Source organism: Lygodium microphyllum, chromosome 25, assembly GCF_053477565.2.
Source record: "Lygodium microphyllum isolate KBCC chromosome 25, Lygodium_microphyllum_v1.1.10, whole genome shotgun sequence".
Classification (NCBI taxonomy): domain Eukaryota; kingdom Viridiplantae; phylum Streptophyta; class Polypodiopsida; order Schizaeales; family Lygodiaceae; genus Lygodium; species Lygodium microphyllum.
This window is the reverse complement of record NC_141159.1, coordinates 86,008,040-86,033,411: the sequence shown is the minus strand read 5'-3', so window position 1 is coordinate 86,033,411 and position 25,372 is coordinate 86,008,040. Positions and strand designations below refer to the sequence as shown.

The following is a 25,372-nucleotide window of genomic DNA, read 5'->3' as shown; positions in this document are numbered from 1 at the left end:
CAAATGATGACGCCTCTTCCCTTGATGATGAGGATGACTGCAAAACAGCTGTGTTTGATGCAAACGCAAGCAGATGGCTCCAAACAAACTGTTGCCTAGTCTTCCAGGGGGTGCTGAATACCAAACGCAAGTACAAAAGGTTGTGTTTCAGCCTTGGATGCACCGCCAGAGGCTGGAAGAGGTAGATGAAGGCTGCACGTGATAGCAAACTCCTCTGCAATGGAAGCTCTCCTCCATGCTCTCAGTTAGGCGATGATACCATGTGAGAGTGCGCAATGGAGAAAGAAACACGCACGCACACACACACACACACACACACAGAGTTTTCGTCGATGCGAGAGAGAGAGAGAGAGAGAGAGAGAGAGAGAGAGAGAGAGAGAGAGAGAGAGAGAGAGAGAGAGAGAGAGAGAGAGAGAGAGAGAGACACGCCATCGCGTCTGTCGCCGCCGTCGCCTGAAACGCCATCGCCTGTCCGCCGCCTCAGTCGCCTGTTTGCGCCGTGACAGTCGCCGTTGCCCGTGCTCGTCCGCCTGTGCTCGTCAGTCGCCGTGCTCGCCCGCCTGTGCCCGTGCGAACTACCGCCCCTGTTGCTGTTCCGTTGCTGTCGGTGGACTGCGCCACGCTTGACGCAAGCCCCCGTCTCGTTTCGCCATACTGCCGTTGCACTCCGGCCAATTTTCCTGGGCGTTGATGGAAACAGGTATTGCGGGTCCCTGCTTTTGTGTGTTCGCTTGTGCCGTTTCTGCCTTCGGCAAGCTCTGGCCTTGTCCTCTTGCGAGCTCTGTCCCTGCACGCCTGCCACCTGTCGTCTGTACCTGCCTTTCGCGACCTCGGCCCGTCAACGCCTGCAACCTGTTCGTGTGACGTCCTGAGGGTCGTCCTCCGCGTGTGAGAAACCAGCTTACAGGGGTGCAGATTTCTAACTCAGCCGACAACGATCTGCACTGTGTGTCAGTCCTCCTTCGAGATCAGATCGTGATACACGATGGCTGGTTTGGATCTCGATTTCATAGACTAAACGGCGGCAGCACTTGGCCCGGATTCTGATGCTGAGGAACTTGAGGATATGGTTCCGTGCACCGAAGAGATGCCCCCGGGTCCTGACATCCAGCTTGCGGGTAAACGTACCAAGCATACCTCGGAAGAGATAGGTGTTCATCAGGATCGTTCCTATGCGCAGGTTGCTTCGGATTCTGTGGACTCTCAGGATGTTGACTGGGAGCATTTGCTGGAATTTGCCAACACTCTGCTTGGCGATTATGTTCAACATAATCAGGAAGTCTTTTCTGACTCTGCACCTGACGATGTTCTGGAAGCCACTGTGGACCCAAAAACTGTCCTACGCTTCTTTACGGTGTTTTATGATCGCGCTGTGATACTCTTCTTCACTGGTCGAATCCCACTGCTTTCCCGTATTTGCCAATGGCTGCAGAGTCTGCTACAAGGGAAATGTGTTGAAGAGATTTTTGTTGGGTCCCGAGGTTTTTTTGAGGTCCTGTTGAAATCTGAGACGCACCGTGCTGCTCTCCTGTCTAAACTGCCTTTGTTTTTTGATCGCCGGTTGGTTCATGTGGTTCCATGGCGCCCGATGGCAGATTTTCAGCGCCTGCTGCAACGTAAATGCCCTGTGTGGGTAGAAGTGGAAAATTGTCTGGCTGTTTATTGGCCACTATTGAAGGATGCTATGGTCGCTGTGGGCACGGTTCTGGTCCCTCCCCGTCTCAGGGCTGTGAATCGCAACCGCTTGTGTATGTTATGGGACACTGCAAGAAAAAGGCCTGCTTGGTTACGCCTCAATTGCTCTGGCATGCATCCGTTACACTTTTGTTTGAAATGGGGCAATTTTGCAGGACATTGCTTTTCCTGTGGACAGTTGGGGCATTTTATGGCCGAATGCCCGGAGCAGCAACACACTTCAGATGTTGGCCATGTTGCGCCGCCCATGGAAGATATGGTGTGTGATGCTCCGTCGCTGGATACTATCCACCTGCCCCAAGTTGTGGCCAAAGGTAAACAACAAGTTTCGGGTCTGGATTCCCGTGCCACTGATTGGGTTGAAGTACGTGCAAAAAAAGGCAACAGGGTTGTTGCTAGCATGGAGAATACTGTGCCTACTACCTCACAAGATTCCATGCGTACATATATGCGCAGGAAGGAAATGTTGTCTTCCGAGCGCTCTGCTCCTGCTATGGTTTCCTCTGCCCCCCGTCCTCAGCCCGCCAGGAAAATGTATTCGGATCGTCCAAAGGGTCCACCTGCTAAGCTGGCTTTTGATACCAGAGGCAACGTCATTATACCGTGGGACCGTCGTTATCCCCGTTCCAACCCCAAGCCAGTAGATATGCCGTCTACTTCCAAATCTGGTCCTCAGAACTCTTTTGCGGTGTTGGCGGATTTCTTGGACGAGGGAGTCCTGGACATTCTCGCCGACAAAGTCAAATCGAGGCAAGTTGTGCCTCGTACCTGATTTTGTTTTGAATACACATGAGAATAGCCACGTGGAATGTGCGAGGAATTTGTTCTCGACACAAGCAACATGCCATGTGGACTGCATTGTATGAGAATCAGTGGGATGTCCTGTGCGCTGTTGAGCACAAGAGTCACGGTGAAGCCGGAAAAGTTGTGGATTGCCATGGCTTTCGTTTGTTCTATGCAGGAACACAGGCCATGCATTATTCGGGTGTGCTCATGATTGTACATGACAAATATCAGCCTGTTCTTATTAAAAATGATGTTCATGGCCGCTTTTTGGTGATTGAAATTTTATTCGAAGGGGAAATCTTATGGTTACTTGGCCTCTATGCTCCGAATGATTCGTTATCTCGCCGGGAGCTTTGGCAGACTTTGCAGACCTCCTTGTCACTTGGCAGACGGGGCTTCTTCATGGGGGATTTCAATATGTGTGTTGATTCTTCCCAGTCCACATCGGAGCACTCGGTAATGGATGCGCCGGAAAGTCGTATGTGGCATGAGTTGGCTCTTGCTGTTCTTAAGCAAGATCCCTGGTCTTGGCTACACCCGTCTTCTACAGGGTTTACTTTCCATTCTGCCCAGTATGCAACAACATGGTCGCGGTTGGACCGTATATATATCATGCAGAATGATGATTTTCTTCCTGAGATGCTCTAAATAAAAGTGTTGCAGCAATATGCCTTGTCGGACCATTTCCCTCTGCAGCTCGAGTTGCTTGCACAACCCATTGCACCTTTCAAGCAATTTCTGGAGAGACTCCCTTTGCGTTTCAACTCGTCTTACTTGAAGCATGCAATCTTTCAGGGCTATATGCAGCAATTGATTGACAGATTCTTCTTGGACTTTTTCTCTCAGGGCATTGCGTCATTTGAAAGATTGCTCTCTAATGTGTAGCGGGTTGCTCGGCAGTATGGGATCTATCATGCCTCTCTTTGTCGGCGGCGTCGACAGGTAGCGAAGGACCTGCTGGTTTTGGTTCGTTCTCTGCTGGTGGACACTCCGGATGATGCATTTCTGCTCGCACTGGCCATGCGGGTGACTGATCTTATTAAAGAATTCCAGTTGAAATCATATCAGCAGGCCAAATTGCAACATCTGATAGAGACTTTGTAAGATAGTGCATGTCAGACCCATAAGTTCTTTCGAGCTCTCCACGCCTCTCCTGCTCGAGAGAATATGACCAGACTCGAGGATGCAGAAGGCCACCTTATCCTGGATCCACAGACTATTGTGCATATGTGCAGGAATTATTTCCGCGACCTTCTTGGTTCCACTTCTCCACCTTCAGCCCAAATTACTCAGGCCCGTTCGGTTTTTTATGACCTGGTCCGCAATCAGCTTCCGCAGGACATGCAAGCTACTATGGAGTCAGATATTTGTGAGGCAGAGGTTATGGACGTCTTGTTACACTTGCCCAAGGATAAAAGTCCGGGTTGGGATGGTCTCACCAATGAGTTCTTTGAAGCTTTTGCTACCCAACTGGCGAAACCATTGCAGGCTTTGTTTCAGCAGGTGTGGGAAACGGGGATCATGCCTTCCTCATGGAAAGAAGGACTTATTATAATAACTGCTTCCAAAAGTTCCTTCGCCATCTAAGTTGACACAGTGGCGCCCAATTTCTTTGATGGGTTCAATATACAAAATCTTTTCCAAAGTAATGGCGAATCGGCTCTATAAGCATCTCGCTGCCCTTGTGCACCCTCTCCAGTATGGTTTCATTAAGGGCCGAAATATTCTGCACAATGTATTGAATGCTCAACTGGCAATTGATTATGCAAGGCATTCTAATCAGGAGGTAGTACTGATTCAACTGGACTTGGAAAAGGCTTTTGACTATCTGGACTGGTCTTTCGTTGCTGAACTTATGTCTGCTATGGGCTTTGGTGCTCGGATGTCTCGTCTAATCTACACCATTAGCGCTGCGGCGTCTTCGCGAGTCATGCTGAACGGAGGTGTTACTGAGCCATTTGTCCTTGCCCGTTCTGTCAGACAGGGGTGCCCTTTGAGCCCTCTATTCTTTGCCCTTGCGACACATCCAGTTCTTTCCATGTTATCTCATATGGTAGCCTCTTCTCAGTTGGCCGGACTGTCGCTTCCTACAGGACAGCACTTCATTAGCCAATCCCTGGCGGATGATACCTTTATGATTTTGCGTGCGGACAAGGATAACCTTCGAAAAGCATTGGATGTTTGGGGTCTCTTTGGTCAGGCGTCCGGCCTTCGTATCAATGCGCTCAAATCAGCCATTCTAAGTTGCACGGAGTCGGATTTGCAGTCCTTGGACTGGCAGGGTCTGGTTGTTCCTCGTGGCTCCATTGTCAGGCATCTTGGGTATCCTTTGGGTGTTGATGTTCCCCCAAAGCAGCTTCTGCAGTGGATTTCTCAGAAAATGGTAGCTAAATTTATGTATTGGAAGTCTCAGGCCTGGCCCTTCCATCCATGTTCGCCTCAAAGTAGCCCAGACAATTATGTTGCCAATGCTCACATATTTCTTGCCATTGTTGCCCTGGACTACTACGACTCTGAATGCTCTTACTCAGTCTATTCGCTTCATGCTATGGAAGAAGGACTCATTGCATGCAGGTATTTCCTGGATCTCGTGGTCGCATGCGTGCACCCCCAAACGCATGGGTGGCGGAGCTATTTTAGATGCCCAAACTCACGTGCAGGCACTCCGTTGGTCTCTTTTCCGCGCCATGTGCTCGGATCATCATTCGTGGGTCGATATAGCCCGTTATTTCCTTGAGGGCCATGGGCTTCTGCATGGCAATACCCAAATCCGGAGTTCTTGGTGGCATGTTCTTAATGCTGATTCGCGGTTCTCCAGTTCTTCTTCATCGCTGCTTACTCATTTGGTATGTTCCTGGAAACACGTCCTCCAGAAGGCTCAGTGGCATCCAACGGAGGATCGCTTAGCTACTAACTCTTTTCAATTGGAATTATTGGCAGTCTCGCGTTTACTTTCGTGGGAAGGTAAACATGAGCTTAGACCACAATTCAACCGGATGGCACGTTTGGGCTTGTCTTCGGTTGCGGATGCCACCCTTGCCAGTCGCAATGTGCTTATATCGTTTCGTACAGCTAGGAGGCTTTTCAGGATCCCTCGTGGATATAGGCCTTTATGGGAACAGCTTTTGAGGGTGCTCCAGAGCAGACAACCCTTTCCTGCCCTTGCTTCGGATCATCCCTGGCAGGATTGGGACCTACAAGGCCGGCTGAATTTAAGCAAAGCTTCTGCTAACCAAGTGTATCATCTTCTGATTAAAGATCATCAATGGCTAGTTACTAAAGCGAATGCTTTATGGGGATTGCGTAAATCCCGGTCATGGTGGAGGGCAACTGTGATGGAGGGCTGGTTGAACAAGACACCCTTTAAATATAAAGTCTTTCTTTGGAGAGTGATGATTGGTGGTCTTCCGCTTGCTTCAGCTCTTTCCAAGCGACGAATCTCCAATGGCACCTGTTTCTTTTGCACCACTACTGTGGAATCCGCCCGCCACCGATTTATTTCTTGCCCCATCGCTAAGAAAGTCTGGTTATTTTTGTCGGCTGTTTGGCAAGCGGTGGTTGGTTTCACCCTGCGCCCCTTTGATTGGGTTTTTGGCCAGCCCAAATACCCCACTCCGGCACAGCCACATATGAAGCTCATGTATCACTTTCTTCGATATTGGGGCTGTTGGCATAACTAGACCATTCGGAATGCTTTTCTTTTTGACTCCGCCTATAATGTTCAGCGGCATATTGCGAGGCTTAAGGGCCTCTTGTATTGGCAGTTAGCTCTTCTCCACCATTCTGATTTGCTCTCTAGGGAGGACTTACGTCCCTGGCATATGGCAATTTCCTCCGCGTCTTTGCCATGACATTGTAACTTGTAGTACTTAGAACCTCTTCACATGATGGCTTAGATTGTCGTCATGTATCTTGTAATCAAGTAATCTTGTATTTTTTTCGTAATTAATACAATTACCTTTTACGGAAAAAAAGAGAGAGAGAGAGAGAGAGAGAGAGCGCAGAAAATGAAGGAAGAAAATCTGCACTAATTGTAATGAATGCTGAATGCAAAACTGTGGACTGATCAGTCCCGGCACGTAGCCGAAGCGTTGGTGAGGGCACCAAATCAGGCTGGAGATAATGGCAGCACCAATGTCGGAGTGGGAACAGAGGAGCGTGTGCTGGAATCTGCAAAAGAAGTGAAGAAGACTGACAAGGGGGCAGCTATAAATAGCCCCCCCATCATCAAAACTGGCTGACCTGCCCAAATATGGGCCGATTGCACATAAAAGGGCCAATTTGGGTTGAGTACCACCCTCAAACAAACACAAGAAATGCCAAAGCTCCTCTGTCTCCTGCCAGACTCTGATAGGAGCTCACAACCAGGAGATGATAGATTGGCAATGAAAGAAGACAAGCTAACAAGAATGACCTGCCCCAAATGGAGATTCTGTCCTTCTTGCAAAATCAATAGTGCTGTGCACCGAATCTAAAGAGGAATGATCAATATTACCTTCAAATTGTTGTTTGGCTTAGTGCATAAGAATTAGTCAAACTTGGCTCGTGAAATCTCATAGGATTTGTAGACTCCATGATAGTTAGATGTCTCTTCTCCAACATTGAAACCTTGTTGGGTAAGTTGTGAAGCTCACTCTTGCTCAGTTTTCCACATAGGATGCTTTGAACACTAAAGTGGTGTGGAAGTGTTCAAAGTCATCTTCCCTTTGATAGTTCCTATTTTTGATGATGAGTTTTTTCAATCAAGGGCCTAGGTTTCTTTAGAGAGTACGTAGCTTTGATACCATGTAAAGAAATACTTGAACACAAAATACAAAGACAATCATATGACAATACATAGACTGATAAAGAACTTAGTAGGGTTAGGGTTACGCAAAGACAATGAAAACATAAGATAAAAGACTAAATACAATGCTTAGTGTAATAAAAACACTATGCAAGGTGAATACAAAACCTTAAACTTGTGTCTTTGAAGGATTGAGGCAAAGGGTAGGACCTGGAGAGTGTGTCATACTTTGTATGGATTTTGAAACACAGCAAAACAGGCCGCTTAGGGTTGGATAGTGATGTGCTATAGTCGGTGATGGTCGGACAGCAGGGCTATGGCTATATATAGCCAAACTTCTCTTAAACTAGCCGAGTGCTAAAAAGACCTCTAAATCTAGACGACCTGTTGAAATAGCTGATATGATTGCAATAAATGCAGTTTGATTGCACAGAAAAAATGAGAAAATGATAAAATATCCGAGGTAATCGTGGAGCAGGTAGGCATTGTTAGGGGGTGAAATCCAACAGATAGATAGAGGAAATGCACAAGAAATGTGCCTAAAATGGAATAAATGCATATTAGATTGTCAGATGGAGAAAATGTATAGAAATGCATATTGAACTGTTAGAGCTCCAATGTCTCCGTCAGACTTTGATAGGAGCTCACAATCGAGAGATGACAGACTGGCATGACTAAATAGGGCAAGCTAACAAGAGCGTGGCTTGATTACAAGACAAGACTAGACACAAGAGAAGACTAGAATAAGGCAAGAATTGAAAGAGGACTTACCTTGTAGGAGCCTCACAATTGGTATTGGCAAGATTGAAGGGCTTGTAGCCCATGACTCCTATTTTTACTATAGCCTAGGGAGGTTAAGGGGAATATATGTTGTTACAAGAGGATGCCACATGGCACATGGCATGATATTCATACTGACACGTGGTACACTGATATTGGAGATGTTATAAGCGATGATGCAAATATCTAGAATGTTTTAGAATCTTCTAGAAATTTCATGGAACCATGGGCTATTTCAACTTGTATATGAATCAAGGGCTGTCCTTGCTTGAGCGTTTGTTACAATCTGTTCAAGTCCTGTTGAAGAGAGGGAGTGGATGCTAGTGTCCACAGTGGCTCACTATTGTATGTAGCTATCTTGTGTTTGATATATGGATCTCATTTCTAGAGCATATCTTTGAGTGCTCCTTTTGCAGTTGGATTTTCTATTCTATCATGTTGTGAAGTCTATTACATAAGTCTTCTATGCTTCCATTTGTTGCACCCACTTTTGACATTCAGATCATATATGATGAATCACTCTTACTACCCATTTTCAAAACAAAGGAGGAGATATTTCATGTTGATGAGTTTATGTGTGATATGGATACAAGTTTTTCCCAAGTGAGATGAGCTATTCAAATATCTCAAGAAAAACAAAAGAAAGTAGTAGATAAGCATAGAAGACACTTTGTTTTACAAGGAGATTGGGTGTAGTTGAAATTTAACAAAGCTTGTCTAAGAAACCCTGACGAGCCATCATTGCAAGTCACTAAATTGGTAGTAAGAAATTATGGGCCATTTCAAGTCAATGAAAAGATTAATGATATTTGTTGCATACTATAACTTTCAAAGCATTGGAGAATTAACAATGCTTTTCATATTCATCTTTTGAAGCCTTATGAAGGGCCCCCCACCATCGGAACCTATAGTAGAGGATCCACTTGAAGTAGATGAATAAAAAGAGAGATTTTAACCGTAACAAGTAGTTTCTCATGCAATTAGGAAATGAGAAAATAACACTTATTTAGATTTTGAATGGATGCTAGACGAGTATTTCAAAGACTACCCAGAGATACTTTTAGCTTATAAGGAACCTATATGACTGGAAGTACTTCAAGCAATGCCTTGAGGACAAGATAGATTTTAAGAGGGAGGGAATGTAACCAACCTTTTATAGATATATCAACATTTATCAAGTTATATTGGTTTAGTGATTCAATTTAATTTGATGCTTATTGACCTTGAAATGTGTATATTATTTAAGTAGTTTCAAATACGGTTAAATGCTCATTTATTCATTGAAGGGTGGCCACCAATGGCCAGAACACATACATTTGGGTCATATGTCCAAGAGAAATTAAAAAGTTTAGTCATGTGGTCGGATTGACTAGAAAACCTAGGTGATTAAGACTTTTTCACTTTTGTGGTCAAATTGACTAGAAGCCCACATAGTGAGTGGTTTCAAAAGGCGAAATGAGATGCTTATGATCAAAGAAGCAAATCATGAATTGACGAGTCCTACTTGCCTTTTTCTCTTGTATGGTAGGTGGATGTTCCTTGGGCACCACATCATGGCTTGCTATGATCTTGTTTGTAGAATCCAAATTTGGTGACTCCTAAAATGTAGGAGGTTACTACTTTTGGAAGTTGCTTAGATGGAAATTTTGCTCACGTTAAAGGCTCTGAAATTTTGCAACAAATAATTTTGTCTTCAATAGTTTCAAATTCTCAACTAGTTGATATATATTTAGAGTAGAAGGTTTAGAAGTTTTTTTCTCTAGAAAATTGACATGTGGCATGTAGAATAGGACATGTATGATTTTGAAAGTTATAAGTGCCACTACACTTGTCATTTTCATAGGACACTTGTCTTTTATATCATCCACTTTCCACTTTTGAGCACCCAAGCCTCACACCCATATATTGGAGGTCTTGCTCTTCACTTCCACAAGCTCACTAAAATTTCAGCCACATGTTTTGTACAATCTTATCTAATAGTCATTCAAGAAGCTCTTTCTACTCAAAGTGACCAAATTCAAGCATAAAAGAAGATCCTGTTGCCCGATGTATGCATAAATTAGGGTTTTGAAACCCTAATTTTCAGATTTGCAGAAAATCAGCTCCATTGTATATCATTTAGGCAATTTGTACCCAGGGTTTGTTTTAATAAAATCTGGTAAAGGGGAAGGGGCCAGTTCCCCTCTCATCATGGTGTACTCTCTCTTTTCTCTATGTGTGTGTGTATGTGTGTATGTTTATCTCTATCTTTTTAATTTCATGGTGATAATTGATCCGATTGGATAGTTCAAAGTATTGTCATCTTTATATTCTTCCCAACCTTTACACTTGAGGTGCAGGTCCTAGTTGGGTTGGAGATTGATTTCTATGTCAAAATCTTTCTATTAATTTAAAAAAAATCTTGCTTTTCTTTTATTTCGTGCCTATTTTCTCTCTCAAACCATTTGATCATGTGAAATAATTGCTGTCAAAGTAAATGAGAGTTTTCAAGCCAATTGTCTTTACCATTCATGATGGAACCTAGGGCCTTCTCTTCCCATCTTCACCTTTATATCACATAGGAAGAATTTTCATAATCACTTGGTATCGTGCACATGTTTCCTTGTCTATCCTTCTACATTGCGTCCTAACTTAGAGGTGTTGATGATGTTGTTGACACATTTCCTCTTGTTGGACTATACAGATAAGCATAACCATTGGAGGAATAGAACTACCATTCTCAACTTGGGAGATAGAGAAAGACAGACATGCTGGGAGGGATGCAAATATAATTATAGAAAAAGCACTATCCTCGAAGTATGATATTCTAGCTTTGTTTGTTAGATGGTTGACAATTATTCCACAAAATTTTGAATGGTATTGTGCCTAGGCATAACTCTCTTTCATGTTGAAGTGATGAGTGGTATTTTGGATTGGAAAGAAAAGAGTTTGTTGTCTTCTCTTCTATGAAATGTCAAGAGTTAAACCTATGCTTTGTTTGTATAACAAGCTTGATAAAGTTTACAATACTTTAAAAGGTAATGCTAGAAACTCTCTTTGTGAGGATCTGATACTGCAAGTGACAACAAGAGGGCTAATAAAATGCATAAAACAAGGTATAATGAAAGCTCAAGGAATTGTGATGAAGGGGAGCCAACTGCAATGTACTCGGAGCAGGAGTGAAGGGTTGATGCAGAAGGTGATAGAAGCCCACACAGGCCTCTACGACTCAAGTCTGGACTGTGGGGTGCTGAAGGCAGAGTTGATGAGGCCACAAATCAGGAAGATGGAGTGAATTGTCCCTTGTATAGATCCCAAAGAAGAATGTCCAGCTGGTACTTGAAGGAGGACATGAACTGTTTTGTCTTTGTGCTGATGTTGAAGAAGATCTGGATCTGGCTGTTACAAACAGTTTTGAGGCTACAGAGCAGCAGATCAGGCTGAAAGTACTATTTTTCGGGTGCAGGCAGCAGCATGGGGAGTTGCAGAAGTGATGGACATTGCCTGGAGCAGTTGAATGGCTGCCAACAGCTGCATTTTGGGGTAGAGCAGCAGCGTGCACCAACAAAGATGATTGCCTGGGCAGTAGGGGCTGTGTGTGGGGCAGCAACAACCGCACCCAATTTTGGAGATGGTTGTGAAAGCAGCATGGGCTGTGTTTGGAGTGGCAGCAACAGTGCTCAGCCTTTGAGGTAGTTGTGGCAGTAGGGTGGCACTAATGGTTGGTGATGGGGATGAAGTTGTGGTGTTGAAAGTTTGGATTAATCAGATGTGGCTGATCCCTTTATTCCCTTTTATAGAGTTTTTAGTGGTTTTTGTTTGCCTAAAACTCAAATAAAGGAAACGATTTTGATATTCTTTTTGGGGCTGCTCTTGAGCTGAATAAATAGGACAGTAATATTGTGATTAATTTACGGTAATATTTCATTGCTTAACAAATCCTGTTGGGTGCAAAAAGGGAGCTTAACAGAGCTCTTTTTAGATTAAATGGGAAGAGTCCAACGAAGCCAAGGGGCAAACCACCACCCTCAATGGACTTGGTGACAAGTAAATGTTGCCATGAGTGAGGTAGTTGCTCATGATCTATGAGTACTGCTCAAGACTTGACAAAAAGGTTGAACACGAGTATATATATGCAAGGCTCTCACTTGAAAGGCAACCCCATTGGGTTTTTGACCAGCCTAGTGCCCAAATCACAAAATACAATAAGATGCATAGGGAAATGCAGCTTAAGTCATGATATGCAACAGTTTCTCACAAGAGTAGCACCCTCAATGGGGTTTTCACGTATCACTTTACAAAATAGATTGAAGAATCTAAGTACAATACAGTGGATGCGATGTTGAAGGCAAATCAAGACAAATCACAGCTTGGATATACTGGGAAAGTAACCCTCTCTTACGACCAAATCAATGCTGGAGGAGGAGGATGAACAAGTGCTCCCTCTCATCATCGAGTCTATGTCTAAGTAGGGGGATTTGGGAGGAATATGGCCATTGCTCTTGTGGAGTTGTTCAATCGGCTTTGGTGACAAGGGTGTTGTGATCAAGAATGGAAGGTGCATCTCACCTAGAAATTGGCAAATATAGGCAGCAGCCTTGTAGAGATCATGTAGCCACCATGAAAGAGTTCAAAAACATTGTTTAATCCAGTTAGAACTGATGTATCATTGTAACTGAGATTCAAGCTCGTAAGTACTAGAGAGAGAACCTGATGACCCACATAGTAGTGCTTAATTGAGATGCTTTTGGTGCATGGCTAAGAAGACGAAGGCCTCTTTACCCAACTGATATTCTAGATTCTCTAGATTGTTGAAGTCTCCTCCAACAATCCTAGACTCAACCTTGCAGGCAAGCCTACCTGCATCTCAAACCACAATTAAACTGTGCTCTGACCTTTGTTGGTGCATAGATGTTTAGAATGCCAATCTAGGTACCCCGGACATTTAGCATGACCACAAGGTCCACCTGTGACAATGGTTCCATGATCTCACATGACAAGTGATTTGGGCCAATCAATTTGCACACTCCTTTCTGTTCGTGCATGTCGATTGAGTATTCCTACTAGCTGAACAATGCTCACGGGAGTACCTTGTTACCTTTCTCGTCCCTATAGTTACTGGAAACTCATTGGAAACTCCTTGAAACTCCAAACTTTTACTGTTTTGATTTCCATTTCTTGTTCCTTTTCCCTATTTCCCATAACTATGCTCTACTTGTGTGAGAGGAAGAGAGCTTATGCTCCTGTAACAGTGAAATATTAATGCATTTGACAAGGGCTGGCTTCAGCTCGCTGAAAAATCAAGGTCCTCAGGCCCTATGTTCCATAGGATTGAAGACTGTTCATGTTCCAGGATGCAAGGTGCATGCTCATGGAGAACTATAGGGTCTACCAAACAAGTTCTTGTTCAGGCATGGTTGAATAGGAGGAAGAGGGGGGATCGTGTGCCATGATGGGATGCTTGGCTATTGGTTTAGAGGGTAGCATCCACTCCTCCATACAAGCTCATGGGTGTAGTAGGGGTGTGATGTTTACGCCTTAATTGCATAGTTACATGGAACAGGTAACAGGAATGGGAATGGGACCCCTTGGAATGGGGGGAATGTCCAAGGTCAGGGAATGGGAATGGGGGGAGCGGCACATGTCTTAAGTGCCCCAAATATGCCCTGCATAGCATTGTGCCGATCTGCTGACTAAACTGCTATTGTTCTTTGATCGTCATTTGGTCCATGTTGTGCCATGGCGCCCAATGGCAGATTTTCAGCGCTTGCTTCAAAGCGAATGCCTGGTGTGGGTTGAAGTGAAAAACTGTCCGGCTGTCTATTGGCCACTGTTAAAGGATGCCATGGCCGTTGCGGGCACTGTTTTGGTTCCCCCGAGCCTAAGGGCCATGAATCGTAACCGTTTGTGTATGTTATGGGACATTGCTCAGAAAAGGCCTGCTTGGTTACGTCTTAATTGCTATGGCATGCATCCTTTGCACTTTCGTTTGAAATGGGGTAACTTTGCAGGGCATTGTTTTTCGTGTGAATAATTGGGGCATTTTATGGCCGAATGTCCAGCGAAGCAATAGACTTCAAATGCTGAGCATGTTTTGCCTCCCGTGGAAGATATGGTGCTTGATGCTCCGTCGCAGGATGCGACCCAGCCACCTAAAGTTTTGGATAAAGGCAAACAACAGGTTTCGGGTTTGGATTCGCATGACAATGACTAGGTAGATGTACATGCCAAAAAAGGTAAAAGGTTTGATGCTGGCATGGCGGATACTGTGCCTAATGCTTCACAAGATTCCTTGCGTACTTATATGCGCAGGAAAGACATGTCTTCAGAGCACACTACTCATGCTATGGTTTCTTCTGTTCCTCGCAATCGGCCCACTAGGAAAGTATATACGGATGGTCCAAAGGGGCCACTTGCTAAGTTGGCTTTTGCTGCTAGAGGTAACGTGATTACCCCATGGGATCATCGTTATCCCCGTTCCATCCCCAAGACAATGGATACACCGCCTACCTTTAAATCTGGCTGTCAGAACTCTTTTGCCGTGTTAGCTGATTTTTTGGATGAGGGAGTCCTTGACATTCTAGCAGAAAAGGTTAAATCGAGGTAAGCTTTGCCTCGTTCCTGATTTTCTATTTTGAATACACATGAAGATAGCCATGTGGAATGTGCGAGGCATTTGTTCTCGCAATAAGCAACATGCCATGTGGAGTTTATTGCATGAGAATCAGTGGAATGTCTTGTGTGCTGTTGAGCACAAGAGTCACGGTGAAGCAGGAAAAGTTGTGGATTGCCATGGGTTTCTCTTGTTTTATGCAGGGACACATGCCATGCATTATTCTAGTGTGCTTGTGATTGTACATGAGAAATATCAGCCTGTTCTTATTAAAAATGATGTACATGGTCGTTCTGTGGTGATTGAAGTTTTATTTGAAGGAGAGATCTTATGGTTACTTGGGCTCTATGCTCCAAATGACCCTTTATCCCGCCGGGATCTTTGGAATACTTTGCAGATCTCCTTGTTACTTGGCAGACAGGGTTTTTTGATGGGGGATTTTAATATCTGTGTTTATCCTTCACAGTCCACATCAGAGCATTCGGTGATGGACGCTCCGGAAAGCCGTGTGTGGAATGCGTTTGCTCGTGCCGCACTTAAGCAAGACCTCTGGTCATGGCTACACCCTTCTTTTGCAGGGTTTACTTTTCATTCTGTGCAATATACAACTACATGGTCGCGGTTGGACCGCATGTACATTATGCAGGATGATGCTTTTCTTCTTGAGATGCTGGAAATGAAAGTGTTGCAGCAATATGCCTTGTCGGACCATTTTCCTCTATAGTTTGAGATGCTTGTACAACCCATTGCACCTTTTAAGCAATTTCTGGATAGACTCCCTTTGCGTTTCAACCCATCTTATTTGAAGCATTCAATCTTTTAGGATTATATGCAGCAGTTGATTGATAGATTTCTATTAGACTTCTCCTTTGAGGGCAATGCTTCTTTTGAACGATTGCTCTCTAATGTGCAGCGGGTTGTTCGGCAGTATGGGATCCATCATACCTCTCTTTGTCGGCGCCGTCGATAAGCAGTGGAGGAATTACTGGCTTTGGTTCATTCTCTATTGGTGGAGACTCCAGATAATGTATTTCTACTGCCATTGGCTATGCGTTTGGCTGATCTTATTAAAGAGTTTCAGTTGAAATCTTATTAGAAGGCCAAATTGCAAAATTTGATTGAGAATTTGCAAGATAATGCTTGTCAGACTCATAAGTTCTTTCGAGCTCTCCATGCATCTCCTGCTCGAGAGAATATGACTAGACTCCAGGATGCAGAAGGTCGAATAGTCATTGATTCTCAGACTATTGTGAATATGTGTAGGAATTATTTTCTAGACCTTCTTGGTTCTACTCCTTCACCTTCTGACCAAATTACTCATGCCCGCTCAGTTTTCTATGATTTGGTCCGCAATCAGGTTCCACATGATATGCAAACTACTTTGGAGAGATATATTACTGAGGCGGAGGTTATGGATTTTTTGTTGCATTTGCCCAACGATAAAAGTCCCGGTTGGGATGGTCTCACCAATGAATTCTTTGAGGTTTTTGCTACCCAAGTGGTGAAACCATTGACGGCTATGTTTCAATGGCTATGTTTTAGCAGGTTTGGGAAACGGGGTTCATGCCTTCCTCATGGAAAGGACTTATCAAACTGCTTCCAAAAGTACCTTCGCCGTCTATGTTGAAACATTGGCGACCAATTTCTTTGATGGGTTCTATGTATAAAATCTTTTCCAAAGTGATGGCGAATCGGCTTCATAAGTATCTTCTTGCCATTGTGCATCCTCTTCAATATGGTTTCATTAAGGGCCGAAACATTCTGCATAATGTCTTAAATGTGCAAATGGCTATTGACTATGTAAGGCACTCTAATCAGGAGGTGGTATTGATTCAATTGGACCTAGAAAAGGCTTTTAATTATCTAGACTGGTCTTTCATTGTAGAACTTATGTCTACTATGGGCTTTGGTGCTCGGATGTCTTGTTTGATCTACACCATTAGTGTTGCGGCTTCTTCATGAGTTATGCTGAATGGTGGTGTCACCGCACCATTTCTCCTTGCATGCTCTGTGAGACAGGGTTGCCCTTTGAGTCCACTCTTTTTTGCCCTTGCAACTCATCCGGTTCTTTCGATGTTATCTCAGATGGCACCTTCTACTCGGTTGGCTGGATTGTCTCTTCCTTTTGGACAACACTTCATTAGTCAATCCTTGGCTGATGACAACTTTATGATTTTACGCGCGGACAAGGATAATCTTCGCAAAGAATTAGATGTTTGGACTCTCTTTAGTCATGCTTCTGGTCTTCATATCAATGCTTTGAAATCAGCCATGCTCAGTTGCATGGAGTCAGATTTGCAGTCATTGGACTAGCAGGGAATGGTTGTTCCTTGTGGTTCCATTGTCAGGCATCTTGGGTACCCTTTGGGTGTGGATGTCCGGCCAAAGCAACTATTAGAGTGGATTTCACACAAAGTAGTAGCTAAGTTTCTGTATTGGAAGTCACAGGCTTGGCCCTTCCATTTTCGCCTCAAAGTGGCTCAAACAATTATGTTGCCAATGCTCACATATTTCTTGCCATTGGTGCCTTGGACTACTACTACATTGAATGTTCTTACTCAGTACATTCGTTTCATGCTATGGAAGAAGGACTCCTTGCATGTAGGCATTTCATGGATTTCTTGGTCACATGTATGTACCCCCAAAAGCATGGGTGGTGGGGCTATTTTGGATGCCGAAACTCATGTATTGGCACTCCGTTGGTCTCTTTTTCGTGCCATGTGCTTGGATCATCACCCGTGGGTCTTTATAGCCCGTTATTTTCTTGAGGATCACGGGCTTGTGCATGGTAATACCCAAATTCGGAGCTCCTGGTGGCATGTTCTTAATGCAGACTCTCGGTTTTCTAATCCTTCATCATCCCTGCTTGCTCATTTGGTATGTTCCTGGAAATTGGTTCTCCAGAAGGCTCAGTGGCATCCAGCGGAGGACTGCTTAGCTACTAACTCTTTTCAACTGGAATTGTTGGCAGCCTCGCGATTACTTTCTTGGGAAGGCAAACATGAGCTCAGACCAAAATTTAACCGTATGGCACGTTTGGGCTTGACTTCAGTTGTAGATGCCACCCTTGCCAGTCGCAATGTGCTGATATCGTTTCGTACAGCCAGGAGGCTTTTTAGGATCCCTCGTGGATATCGTGATTTATGGGGACAGCTTTTGATGGTGATCCAAAGTAGACAACCCTTTCCTGCCCTTGCTTCGGATCGTCCCTGGTAGGACTAGGACCTTGCAGGCTGGCTGAATTTGGAAAAGGCCTCAGCTAACCATGTGTATCATCTTCTGATTAAAGATCATCAATGGCTGGTTACTAAAGCTAATATTGTATGGGGATTGCGTAAATCTCGGTCATGGTGGAAGGTAACTGTGATGGAGGGCTGGTTGAACAAGACCCCTTTCAAATGCAAGGTCTTTCTTTGGAGGGTGATGATTGGGAGTCTTCCTCTTGCTTCAGTCCTTTCCAAGCATCAAATCTCCAACGGCAATTGTTTCTTTTGCACCACCAGTGTGGAATCGGCCCGTCATCAATTTATTTCTTGCCCTCTTGCTAAGAAAATTTGGTCATTCTTGTTAGCGGTTTGGCGAGCAGTGGTTGGTTTCTCGCTAAACCCTTTTGATTGGGTTTTTGCACGGCCCAAATACCCCACACCGGCACAGTCGCATATGAAGATCTTGTTTCACTTTCTTAGATACTGGGGCTGTTGGCACAATTGGACCATTCGGAATGCTTTTCTTTTTGATTCAGCCTCTAATGTTCGGGGACATATTGCTAAGCTTAAAGGTCTCTTGCATTGGCAGATAGATCTCATTCGGCACTTTGACTTACTCCCTCAGGAGGATTTACTTCCCTGGCATATGGCAATTTCCTTTGCGTCTTTGCCATGACTTTTGTAACTCTTTTGTCATTTAGTACTTTATAAATATAACATCCATTACGAAAAAAAAAAAGAGAGATTAGTGTGTGTACATTAGGCAATGGAGATGGGTGAACATGTGGTAGACGGAGTGACACAAACAATAAGGAAAAACTAGAAAAAACGTTAATTTTTTATCAATAGGCTTGGAACGGCCGTTCCAAAAACAGGGAATGGCAGGGAATGGTAGGGAACATTCTTGGGAATGGCAGGGAATGTTCCCTGGCCGTTTCACCTCCTCGGCAGTTTTGGAATGTGTTAGGCCGGCCGGAACGGCCGTTCCCTGTTTCTATGCCTAATTGGCATGTGTGCCTCTATATCAGCTAGGCATTAGTCATGTCTCTTGTCGCATAGTCTTATGTGGCTTGGGAGACCGGCCACTCGAATCATATCTAAGGGGAGGCCGGAGGTGCAATTGTTGTTTGGCATGCACAAGAATGCATAGATGGGGAAACTTTTGTCCTAGTTTGTGAATTAATGTCCATCATTTAGTTGGGCCACTACTTCAAGAGTGATTTCAATCCATGACCTCCTAGCTACCGTGGAAGGTGCTCTATCACCTTGTCGTGAATGACCCGCACTACTTCTCCTTACATGAAGTACTGGCCTGTGGGGTCTAGAGGAAATTGAAATAGTTCAGCACATTTGAAGGAGCCAGTAGGTGCACCCTGCTGTTTTGAGATTTGTGAATCATAAAGTTTCCCATCTTCAGTGGAAGTGGAAACTCTTGTTGATGTGCAACTCTCATGTATGACCATGATCCACAGTGGAAGAACTGTTGTGGGAGTAGCTGGGCATAGTGGGGGAACTCCCGAGCTATTGAGGATGACATGCAGCTTTCCATTGATCAAGGACCACTATTTTGTCGTCTAGGGGAAGTCATAATGGTGTGAGCCTCATTTCGTCAAGGGGGTTGGAATAGGGACTATTGGGGCGAGGTGAGGAGGGGGAAGTTCACTGTTGACTGGGTGAAGGGCAACTCCTTGGACAGGACTGTTTGAAGTTGCTCCTCCAAAAGAATAATGTGTAAGTTAGAGAACTTGGGTGTAACTATGAGTTGTGCGAGTGTCGGATTCAATATCAAAGACCTATTATATGGGGCACACATGTTGAGGGCCAAACTACTGTCATCTACTGCGCTGCACTCTAGCTCTGAAGTTCTTTGTGTCTCCTTTGCTGGATTCAATAGTGTGTGCGCTGTAAGTTTATTTTCACTGCCCTATCGATCAGATGTACTGGATTAAGGAATGGCAGTGCAGGCAGCACAAGTGGGAGGTGGCACAAGCAGGGAGGCAGCATAAAAGGGAAAGGGCAGCACGAAGGGGGTGTTGGGTGGGAAGAGAGCGGGGGGGGGCAGCAGTCAGGAGCAATGGTGAGCAGCATGCAGGGAGGTAGAAAATGAATGCTACTGTACTCAAATAACCTTAGATTAGTCCTGTACTCTTTGAGACTATTTTGCAGTAAGTCCGTCCTGCAAACGTCAGCTGAGGCTGATGTTAAAAGGATCAGCAGGATTCCTCTATTTTGTACATATATCTCTTATTAGTTTAGGAGGTACTTGGTAGTATTTATGGTAAATGTGAAGTTAAATTGATATCTTGAGTTGATTGCCATCATGTTTGTATCAGGTAATATACTGATTTTATACTGAATGTGCAATTTGCTGATGCCTTTAACCAATGTCATGGAACTTGCCATGCTTTAGTCCATGCATACCATAAATTTAGCAGACATGTTAAAAAATGTGATATCTGGATACATCTTTGTAGAAACTCCAAACAGGGCTCATTTTAGATAGACAAAATAAGTTATTCACATTGGACTGGGATTCCTATTGGGACAGTGCAGACAGCATGATATGATTCAGACAAGTTAGATTAGTTAATATTAAATTCTTACCTGGTATTTTTTGGTTGCCAGTTCTGTATATGAACGACTTGCATACATGACAGATACATTTGGTCCACGACTAAGTGGGTCACTTTCCCTAGAGAAGGCATTGAACTGGACAAGGGTATGTACCAAAGTATTCAACTCTGTTCTCTTCTTTTAGCAGGCCTTTATTTAATTCAATATATTGGTTTCCAGGATGAAATAAAAAATGATGGATTGGATGTCCAAGAGGAGCCTGTAGAAGTTCCTTGCTGGGTGCGGGGGAGCGAGTATGCGAGGCTTATATCTCCCCGAACAAAGACTGTGAAGATAGCAGGGCTTGGTGGAAGTGTTGGCACTCCAAATAACAAGCCTTTGACTGCAAAAGTACTAGTTGTTTCATCCTTTGATGAACTAGAGGATCGCAAAAGTGAAATAGAAGGTGATCAACATTTTTTACATTAAGTGCATATTGGAAGAGCTATTTTGCATTGGACTTGTATATGAAGATGCATGTGGATTCATTGACGTATTGGCTGTTGAGCAACATTCTTTGATATATGAATGACGGCAAAAGTGGCATCCTATCCATGTAAAATAGACTGGTTGCTTTGTATATTTGTCACTGTACTTTCTTTGTTGTTACTCAACTGACAAGGGAGAGTTTGAATATCGAGAAGGCTTCATAGAGCAAAGCTTTCATAGTAGAAGGTCCACTTGGCCACATAAGCACCTTTCATTCCTCAGCTCCTGCTCTATACATATTTTTTGCTTTTGCACTACTCGATATAGAAAACCCCAAATAGGAGTGATGACTCACAGGGAGGTACAAGGCTAAAAATAAAAAGGGTTAGAAGTGAAAGGAGAAAGCAGAAAGTCTGCTTCGCTAAAAATAAAAAGGGTTAGAAGCAAAAGGAGAAAGCAGAATGTCAGCTTCGCTTACCAAAAGAAGGCAGGTTAAAGCTTCTTCTTGAAAATACTTCAACCGCTGCTAACTGCTTAAATTAAGAAGATGCCTACTAGTTGAAAGTTCATGTGTATACAACAGTGCCCAAATGCAAAGAATCAGAGCAATTGAAGGATGGGTTCGATGTGTGTTATCATTTGCCTATAATAGTTTGGAGCTTTGGCCATTCAATCCCAATCTCTTTGTTTATGCTTGAAGTGTTCACTTTGAGATGATGGTCCAGATCTTTGGTCATGACTTCGAGACTACATTATATTGTTCTTCTTTCCTTTGTTCTGTGGTTACTTATGACATGTTCCGCCATATGTGCCTTCTGGGTCACATTGAACACATTTACTTTCTTGACATATTTGGGAATCTGCACTCAGGTAAGTTGTAGACCTTTTACTCTTTTTGTGGGGTCTCAAGGAGGTCTCTTTGTTGAGGAAATATGTATTAACCTTTTTGATCAGGCTTCTCTTTTTTGATGCTTCATTTTCCTCATCCACCATTCACCACATACTCCACACGTTTGAGTTCAGGACTGGGTACAAGGGGTTTCTAAGTCAGCATTAGTTTGAGATTGAATCCAGATCTCATTTCACTTGTCTTGACACTTTTATTTATGTCAATATTCAAGAATTAATAAAATCTTTGACATTTAGTCTATTTGAAACATCAGTGACCTCAGGCATTCAAACAATTTTAATACCAGCAGATATTTTAGTCTGTGTATCAAACAATGTTGCTCCTTCGTCCCCATCTTTATATGTTCTTATTAGGAACTAAATCATGAAAAGAATGTCGAAGCCCTCCAAGCTCTTACTGCCTGGCATTTGTGGACTCCTCAATGTCATACTGTGATTGGCGACTAGTCAGCAGCATCAGATTGTTTGTGCTGTACAGATACTTATTCACCAGAGCATGGCATGCTACATAGCACTTTATGGACTCACCGTGGCTTCTCTCCTTGGGATTTATGGGAGGTTCTTCCCAGAGAGCAGCAAGCTCATGGTGTTGTTGTCTTGAGTTCCTTTTGTATATCTTCTACTTGCTATTCCTCTTTTGTTTTGTATAGTTGTGTTGTGTATATGTAACCCAAAGTAGTAGAACTTTAAGTCTTGTTCACTAGGAAAAAAAAGCATGCAATCTTGGAGAAATCTTTTATGGAAATTATCTTGTGCCACCTCAAAGTCAAGTCTCAGTCAGAATTAACTCTAAATTCATGCATTCATATGCAATTCTAAAATCTACACGAGTTCTAAGGAAGATACTATGCTTTTATTCCTTTTTTTTCTTGCAACCAAAATTAGGTTTGCTGTGTCTTACAGTTCTTCTATAATATAGAAAAATGTAGTCAATTAGCAATGCATTTTATTGTATGAGGCAGAGATGCATGATATGAACTTCACTTTTGAGGTAGGCTCTTGTGTTGTGGTAGGTCTGGAGGCTTTATCGAGCCTCCAGGTACTAGGCATATGGTGTCATGATCAGAGGTTTGGGAGACTATTGGGAGCCTCACAAGATGGCACATCTGAGAGGCACGCTGCTAGATGATTTTCAGTGGAGAGGCCCTCTTAGTGTATGCTACTCTAGCAGAGCTCTGGTCATCCTCATCCACTTACGCTGCTTCTGCTGGGACCTGCTATACAGTGACTCTGAGCATTGACAGGTGCTTTGGTAGGAATTCATTCACACTTGGGGGTGGCTAAGGCCTGTTTTCCACGTTGCAGGCAGGTGGCACTACATCCCCCCTCCATGGCTTCTATCTCGCATCCCCTCAGACCACTTTGAGAAGCTAGTATATGCGAGTGATTTCTGATTTACAGACAGCTCCACCTAGACTGTCGAGCACATATACTTCTTTGCAAAATTTATTCTAGTAATATACTTAGCCACTCCTTTTTTAAGCAAAACATCTTACTGCTGTTGTGCAGCATTGCTTTGCTTGTGTTAGCTTTCACACTTTATGTTTGAAACATGACAGGGGTTTTTCTGCAAGTCCAAATTCTGTCACTATTGTGTCTCAATTTCTGCCATGCACCTGTGAGTCATGAAAATCCTGAATGAGTGCCATAAACGTACAATTTGGTGGTGTGACGTGAGATCTATAATGGTGTACGAGGCCTTAAGCAGGAGATCTCAGTCCTTTACTCTAAAGGCTATAGTAATGAATTTATGAGGAAGTTATCTGTGTCTGATCATGTAGTGTTTAATGGACATGATGACAACTTATGCTACATGACAAAATGGCTGGACATCCAGTTACATACTTCTATGTTTTGGACACATTGATGTTCAGACGTACTCTTTTCTGTAGCTTGGTCTAATATGCTCATTGTTGTCCAGGTAATATTGTAGTCTACAATGAAGAATTTGAAAGCTATGGGGCAACTGTTACATATCGCACAACTGGAGCTCAAAGGGCTGAACGATATGGAGCTGTGGCTGCTTTAGTGCGTTCTGTATCCCCATTTGGTCTTCAGGTAGAGCACCATACCTTCCATGTTTTGCTTATGGCATGCATGTCGATATGCTGATATAAGTAGTCTTTATAACTAAATAAGCCTTTGAAACAACATTGTTTTATCAACCAAGCCCTTGAGAAAACATTGTTCTGTCTACTCTTGGAGCTTTTGAAATAAAAAGTAAAACAACTTTGGCTCAATGGTATTCTTGTTGCAACAGAGCAGCATGTAGAGAAAGAGAGGATTGCGGACTTCCATAGTACAAAACCTTATCCAGGCTTGGTCAAACAGTCATTTCTTTGACTTGAGTTCCTTATAGTGGGTATGGAAGTACTGTGTGTCTGGAAGAGGTGAGGCTGCAAACTTTAGAGTCCTGTTAATGTGTGCTTCATGGAGCATGTTCAGTTGTAGACAACAATCTTTCCTCCAAGTAAATGTTGGTGCCACCCCCTCTGCTTCCCCTCCATGTGTGTTCAAGACCTTTATTTTCCTGAGATCTCTTTGTGTGAATAATTCCTGTGATCCGTCCATGTGTCCGTATAGACCTGATTGGATAAAGTAGCCAGGCAAGCATGCTTTGTACAGGCATAAATTTACTTAGCAAGGAATTATATGTGGGCTGCATTGGTCAGGTGAAGGCTCACTAGAGCATAAGCCTACGCACATGCTTATTTTGGAACTATACGGCAAGATTTGTGAACTGAGATGCAAACTCTTCAATTAAGCAAGGTTCACAGTTCTTCCTCCGAGAAAACAAGGGTGACATAGTCTTTTGTGGTTAGGGCAGAAATTTTGTGGCTTTTGTGTCTGCGTGGTTCTTGCATGTGAGGCTCAAATTGTGCATTTCAATGTTGTGGCTATTCTCTTGTCTTTTTCAGCGTGTTTTAAGCAGTTTTGTCATCTTTCTCAATGTATGGAGTGCTTTTCTGCAAGAAGTAAAGACAGGTCTTGTGATTTGCATGGATACGCTTCCCTAAGATGAATGGCAGCTTCAATGCAGCTAGTTCCCATTAGCATTTATTGTCTGGGAAAGCCACAATGAGGACACACTTTTTTACCTATATGTGGCTGTGGGCCTTCTATGACAGTAGTGATGTGATAGTCATAGGGAATTCGATGTGACTATATAGGGAATGGCAAATTCATGGCCGTCCCTCATCCCCATCTGTGGACCCATTTTGTGTCCCATGTGACTACCAGTGATGTGTACCAATTCCAATTCGGTTGGCAATATTTGGAAATTCATCCAGTTGGGGCTATGTTCAAGGGAGTTTGGCAATTTCCCTTGATCACATAGTACAGAAGATTTGACCGTTACTTCTCTTTCTACCATGACTTGCATGTCGCACCCAGCCTCCTCCTCCTCCCCCCTTCTATGCCTCTTGCCTCCTCTTGCTTGTGTGCGTGATCTTGATAAGAGTGCCTGCCACCCTTCTGCCACCTGGTGCACCTACCTACACTTGTGCACTGCTGGGCTCCCTTTTCCACTCCGCCCTCCTTGTGCACCTGGTTACAACAGTGCACTGCATTGAGCCC

At 43.7% G+C, this 25,372-nt stretch overlaps 1 protein-coding gene across 2 annotated transcripts in view; it reads left to right on the top strand.

Annotated features, from left to right (window-relative positions):
• Positions 1-25,372, top strand: part of LOC148014452 (uncharacterized) — a 111,701-nt gene that overhangs the window by 20,029 nt on the left and 66,300 nt on the right. For both annotated transcript variants that reach the window (XM_087667142.1, XM_087667141.1), the window contains exons 2-5: positions 10,731-10,843; positions 20,471-20,564; positions 20,639-20,864; positions 23,718-23,854. In XM_087667142.1, the coding sequence (XP_087523268.1) occupies positions 10,731-10,843; positions 20,471-20,564; positions 20,639-20,864; positions 23,718-23,854 (570 nt within the window). The remainder of the gene's footprint in view (positions 1-10,730; positions 10,844-20,470; positions 20,565-20,638; positions 20,865-23,717; positions 23,855-25,372) is intronic.